This window comes from Adiantum capillus-veneris, chromosome 23 (assembly GCF_014529385.1).
Source record: "Adiantum capillus-veneris isolate H3 chromosome 23, ASM1452938v2, whole genome shotgun sequence".
Lineage (NCBI taxonomy): Eukaryota > Viridiplantae > Streptophyta > Polypodiopsida > Polypodiales > Pteridaceae > Adiantum > Adiantum capillus-veneris.
The window spans coordinates 125,855,433-125,861,757 of NC_140953.1; the positions used below are offsets into that span (position 1 = coordinate 125,855,433).

Here is a 6,325-nt window from a genome sequence, read left to right on the forward strand (position 1 = left end):
TCTGAGTCCACATGTAATATTAAAGTAAACAGCCTGCTTGCTGAGCTGTTGCGAATGAGTTCACTGATCATATGGGATGAAGCCCCCATGGCTCATAGACACGCTTTTGAGGCTCTTGATAAGACACTAAGAGATGTCATGAAAAATGACATGTTGTTTGGTGGAAAGGTTCTCCTCCTTGGTGGTGATTTCAGATAGATATTACCTGTTGTGCGTAAAGGGGGAAGAGAAGACATTGTCAATGCATCTTTGTGCCACTCATACATTTGGCAACGTACAGAAATCATGCATCTAACACAGAATATGCGAGTGGTCAATTGTTTTAGTAATGTTATTGAAAGAGAGTTTGTGCAGTGGACACTTGATATTGGTAATGGCCATGTTTGTGATGGGGGCATACTTGATAATGTCGCTTTGCCGGCCTGCATGATGCTACCACAAAATAATTTGCAAGCATTGGTTGCTTGCATATATAGAGACCTTGAAACACAAACTTGCCATGCAACCTTTTTCAAGGATAGAGCAATTTTGGCTCCACGGAACAAGGAGGTGGATACTATAAACAATTTGGGCTTGCAACAATTTCCTGGTACTTCTAAGGAATATGTCAGTGCAGACGTAGTGTGTGAATCAAATTGTGATAGCATTTCATTCACAAGCGAGTTTGTAAATAGTTTAGATCTTGGGGGAGGTTTTCCACCGCATGTTTTACAATTGAAACAGAATGCTCCAGTTATGTTGCTTCGCAATTTGGATCCAAGAAGTGGTCTTTGTAATGGGACATGTTTGATTTGTAAGCAATTCCACAGCAAAGTGATTGAAGCAGAAATCATTACAGGGTCACATGCAGGAAATGCAGTGTTCATTCCAAGGATTGATTTTCTCATGGGATCTAGAGAAGGTCTCCCTTTTGATTTGAGACGTCACCAATTTCCCCTACGTTGTGCTTTTGGGATGACAATCAACAAGGCGCAAGGCCAAACATTGGGAGTTCTTGGATTGTATCTCCCAACACCTGTTTTCACCCATGGTCAACTGTATGTGGCAATGTCTCGCGTGAGATCCTCTTCTGCCATCAAGGTTGTGGTTGGTGATAGTCACTTAACAAACGTTAGTAGACATGGAGATCAAAGAACATACACTTCTAACATTGTCTACAAAGAGGTGTTGCAATTGACCTTCCCCCTGCCACCCCCTTGCCATGGGGTTTAACGTGGTTGGATATGTTTCATCCAATAAAAAAGCACGGTGACTCTCGCAACTATTTCTTTTTCATTTATAAGCTTAGTATCTCTTCTTATGAAACATGGTGTATTCGTTGAAACAATTGACTAAGATTTATTAGTGCTTAGAGATTTATGATTCATGTGCTTTTTGATGAATTTCTAATCCTTTATTTATGTATATGTATATCTATGAATGAAGATGGATCCTAATGCCTTTGTGACTTATACACTAGGGAGACGACCTCGACACGTCCGAGGTAAAATATTATATATGTGTGTTTGTGACATTTCGATACTTTAAAGAATTTAAATCTCACAGTCAACGATTATGTATTAGATCCACCATTATGGAGGGGTCCAATCACAGCCATGCAGGTGATTCATCTACTCGAGGACTTGGATGTAGCAAGGTAACAATGTTGATGTTGATATAGTAAAGTAATAGCTTTTGTGTATCAAAATATCTATCTATATTAATAGCTTTTTGTTTGTCTATAGATCACAATATTACCCAGAATTCTTGATGGTGGGTATATATCATGTTTCATATGATCCGAGATTGCTGTGCTACATTCAAGTTGCTATTCAGAGAGGATTCAGAACACGTGTCACCATTGCAGAGTTAGGCAGAACCCGTCCAATTAATGCTATGTTTGCTCAAATCTTAGTCTCGGTGCTTGGTTCCTACGTGTTTTTGTGTTAGGATCTCTTCCACCAGTGATTGGTAGATGTGTTTTACATCCTGGGCCATGGGTGGTTCGATACCGCAGCAGAGCATGTCGTAGGCTACGCTTTTGAGTGTATAAATCTTAAGTCTCTACGGATGTTATATTTTTTGGCATGGGAAATATCACTTACTCTATATATGTTGGTGCAAAGTTAGTTTGAAAATATGTTGTGATGACTTTTGCAAAGATTCAAATGTTGTCCATCTTATAAATTTCAAACATATACAATACCTCTCTCTCTCTCTCTCTCTCTCTCTTTGTTGTCCATGTACTGGGCTCTCTCTCTCTCTCTCTCTCTCTCTCTCTCTCTCTCTCTCCTTCACGCGAGAGAGAGAGAGAGAGAGAGAGAGAGAGAGAGAGAGAGCCCAGTACATGGACAACAAAGAGAGAGAGAGAGAGCTAGAGAGAGAGAGAGAGAGAGAGAGAGAGAGAGAGAGAGAGAGAGAGAGAGAGTGAGGAAAGGAGAGAGAGAGAGAGCGAAGGAGAGAGAGAGAGAGAGCGAAGGAGAGAGAGAGAGAGAGAGCCCAATACATGGACAACAAAGAGAGAGAGAGAGAGAGAGAGAGAGAGAGAGAGAGAGAGAGAGAGAGAGAGAGAGAGAGAGTGAGGAAAGGAGAGAGAGAGCGAAGGAGAGAGAGAGAGAGAGATCCCTATACATGGACAACAAAGAGAGTCTCTAGCTAGAGAGAGAGACAGAGAGAGAATCCACCCAGTATGTAGACAAAGGAAAATGCTCGAAAAACACCAAGGTTTAGTGTAATCCCACCTACAAATTTTGGGATTTACCTCTGCATTTTAAATTTGAAGGAGGACTGATGAAAGAGTGCCCTATAGCCCTGATGACTGCGAGAGAGAGAGAGAGAGAGAGAGAGAGAGAGAGAGAGAGAGAGAGAGAGAGAGAGAGAGAGAGAGAGTAAATGTTCATCTGTTTTTATGAGATTTGCCAAGAGCAAAGAGCTTGAGGGTAATAGAGGCCATGCCGCCGCCAAAGGCGGCGCCGTTTTATACTAGTGCCCTTAAGGAATCTCTCATTGGATCTTCTCTAGATACTCTCAAACTTGCTTAACCCATGTGGGATCCTCCCCCTTTATTGGGTTACTAGATGCTTAGATGAGTATGGTGTTAGGGTTCAGGCCAGCTGGCCAGACACCCATCACATTGATCGTAGTAACATAGATCAATAAGGAGAGGCAAGGAGTCAATACTCATGCCAAGCTCCACCAACATTGTGTCTACTCATCTCCTTCCTCACCCGCATTCACACTTTGCATGCACCGCATGCACACTATCAAGTGGTATCAACGCTTTGATTGGCGGCACGATGGCGGCTTCCCAACATTACTCATCTCGTTGCATGTGCATTGGATATTTGAGTGTGTAGTAAACAAGAGGTCTGTAAAGGCTATAACATGGAAATTTTCTCAGCAGCAGCAACATAATTTCTCAACGCTATGAAGAAGGCAATAGGTAGCACAAAATAAAACAAAAAGAAGCATTCATGTAACTTTTTGTAGCAATCAAGATTTAAGCGGAGCAAAAAACCATAGTATTGATGCAAAATTAAAAGTGGCAAACTCTCCAAATGATGGTAAGCTTTACTCTCCATAGCGTTGGAGAGGGGGAATGGGGAACACACCCGACACACACGCAATGGCCCCTATATAGCTCAGGGTATTCACAACACCCCTGTCCTCTCGAAAACACCTTAAAAAACGCACTTCACACCAGCAGGGCCTCGCCTGCACTTCGCCCAACGCACACACGCCTACACAATCCTCAGACAGCTACCATACCGATCTTGCCCGCTTCTCGCACTTCCACAATTCAACACCTCTCTCTCTTTCTCTCTCGCACACACAGGGGGCCCGGGGGGCGCACACGCTCACACACACCAGCACCACGCACCTTGGAGACGAGCAAAGAAGAAAGGGGGCAAGGGGGGAGAGATGACACCAAAAAACGGTAATGACAGCTTTCCTTCAATGAAAAACATCCTGTACAAGATCCACACTGTTTGCTCTAGGCCACACCAGCAATCCGTACTGAGGGGCATACACATCCCTCGAAGCTCGATCCTATGGGCACACAACTTGACATAAAATCCACTGTTGGCTTCACTTCGACAAAAGCTGCTTCTCTCGGCATCCTCCACTGGCCTCTTCTCTTTCAAAGCACTCGCCCTTACGAGTTGCTTCAGGAATCATGCATCCGAGCCTCTACCACCTAGCGCGAGCGCGTTAAAAAAAACCCTCCTCTTCTTTGGAAACCCATTGGTTTCTTCTCCTCCAGAGCACATGCCTTTCCGAACCATTTCACGGACGATGCTTCATCATTGGGTCTCGGCTTCGATCGCCGAGCCCACGCACATGAAGCTCCCTTTCTTTCTCTTCCAATTCTCCTTTTCTTCCTTCCCCAACCCACAGGAAAAGACCCTTCCTTTTTTCGAAAACGATGCCTCTTCTTCTCTCGCCTTTTCCTTTTTAGCTTTTTCATGCCAAAGAAAAGCAAAAAAATTATTTTTTGGGCAGTGGCGCCAGGCGTGGGAGCTTCCCTTCTTTTTATTTTTAGTCTTTACATCACCCTTCTTTTTCCCTTTAAGCCTTGAGGTTAACTTTCCACTTTTTACCTTACAGCCAAGGACCTCAATTTTTAAACCTCCCTTTCGCATGCTGACGGTGCTCTGTGTGCTCGGGCTTTCTGAACCCCTCTCTCGCCAAGCCGCCCCGGCCAAACCCAAACCTTGAAAACTTTTCCGCTTTAGGTCAGTTCACCCCCTTGAATACCAAGCCGCAAGTGGTAAAAAAAATTGAGTTGTACCCCTGTCGCAATATCCTACTGCCAAGCTGCAAAGCCCGGATGGAAGTTTGCATCGCCGACTTGCCTCAACACAATCACCATTGCTTCTCGACTCTTCCAGGCTTGCAATCCGAGGCATTACCCAAAACAGAAAAAAACATATGTGGCCTTTCACTGCCCATGGCTCCCAACTTCATCTCGCTGTATTTGACTGACCGAGTATCCGATTGACGTGGAGTCGACTCGTGCTCACTCCACATAGCGCACACTATTACCGAGAACCTTGGCGAGGCCCAAAATATGCAAAACAACACATCCTCCAATGCGGCCAAGTGGGCTCAGACCCGTGGGCTCAGACCCGGTCCCCAAAAAATCTTCAAACGGCCATAACTTTCTATCCATAGCTCCGATTTGCAATCCGAGAAGACATGCATGCTCCGTAACTCGAGCTTTACACATGTATGCACTGACGTCAGTCTGGGCCACCTTAACCTGCTTTTCCACCTAGACCATTCTGGGGCCATTTTTGGCCTAAAAAACCGCGTTAGACATACACTTCTGCCACGACATGCTCTCCCAAGGCCTTCATTTTTGCTTTAGCCCTTTGCCATGCGCGTGCTAGCACCCATAGCTTGGTATAGAGCGCGTTTCTGCACAGACCAACTTTGGCTGCACCAGCGCTACAAATAGGAGGCTCAAGCAAGATTAGATAGTGCTATTTAGTTTTGGAGCACTACAACACAACAAGAAGGTAGTGTGTGTTTGTGTGTGTGCACGCACGCACGCACGCATGCATCCACACACACACACGTGATTTCTAAATGTAGATAAGAGAGAGAGAGAGAGAGAGAGAGAGAGAGAGAGAGAGAGAGAGAGAGAGAGAGAGAGAGAGAGAGAGAGAGAGAGAGAGAGAGAGAACTTTTCTTGCTTCTCTCACAACATACACATACTCTCGACAATAGAGAGGAAAGAGGCAGCATTGTGCTTTCATGCACACACACTTTGAAATCGGTGCCATTGGCTCCATTTTGAGACTTTCAACATCCCCTTTGGCTTGGATGACTTCGACATACGAGAGAGAGAGAGAGAGAGAGAGAGAGAGAGAGAGAGAGAGAGAGAGAGAGAGAGAGAGAGAGAGAGAGGAGTTTTCGTTTGGTAGCAAAAATCAGCATCGACAGTGGATTTTGACATCTTCTTCTTGACATTGGCACCGTCTTGATATCAACAATGACATCAACGTAGTGTTTTTTATGAAATCATGAGAGAGAAGCCTTGACAGTTACTACTTGGATTCTTAGTGCTTTTTTTTGCACAAAATCTTGGTGTATGCGTATGTGGTCTGTTTTGTGATGCTTAACCATTGACGGCTCACAAATTACCAGATTTATCAATTTTCTAGACACATGATTACACAACTACATGTTTATAGGTTTTCTTGGCAAGATTTCACTATAGACCTGTTGCTCTTACACTTGACAGGTGCTAGCTACTACATGCATGGCATGTGTGGGAGATTTCCAACCAGTGGCTACTTCTCTTTTAGGTTCTTTGATGACAAGTTGGTAGTCTTTTGGC

The 6,325-nt window shown here is 44.3% G+C and overlaps 1 protein-coding gene across 1 annotated transcript; it reads left to right on the plus strand.

The window, feature by feature from the left end:
• Positions 1-303: 303 nt before the first annotated feature.
• Positions 304-1,212, plus strand: LOC147428498 (uncharacterized). Its single transcript, XM_086496853.1, has one exon. The coding sequence runs from the start codon at positions 304-306 to the stop codon at positions 1,210-1,212; it is 909 nt and encodes a 302-aa protein (XP_086352979.1).
• Positions 1,213-6,325: the final 5,113 nt, after the last annotated feature.

What these genes read in the sequence shown, in the direction of transcription:
- LOC147428498 (XM_086496853.1), top strand. Translation starts at nt 304, where the DNA reads ATGCGAGTGGTCAATTGTTTTAGTAATGTTATTGAAAGAGAGTTTGTG.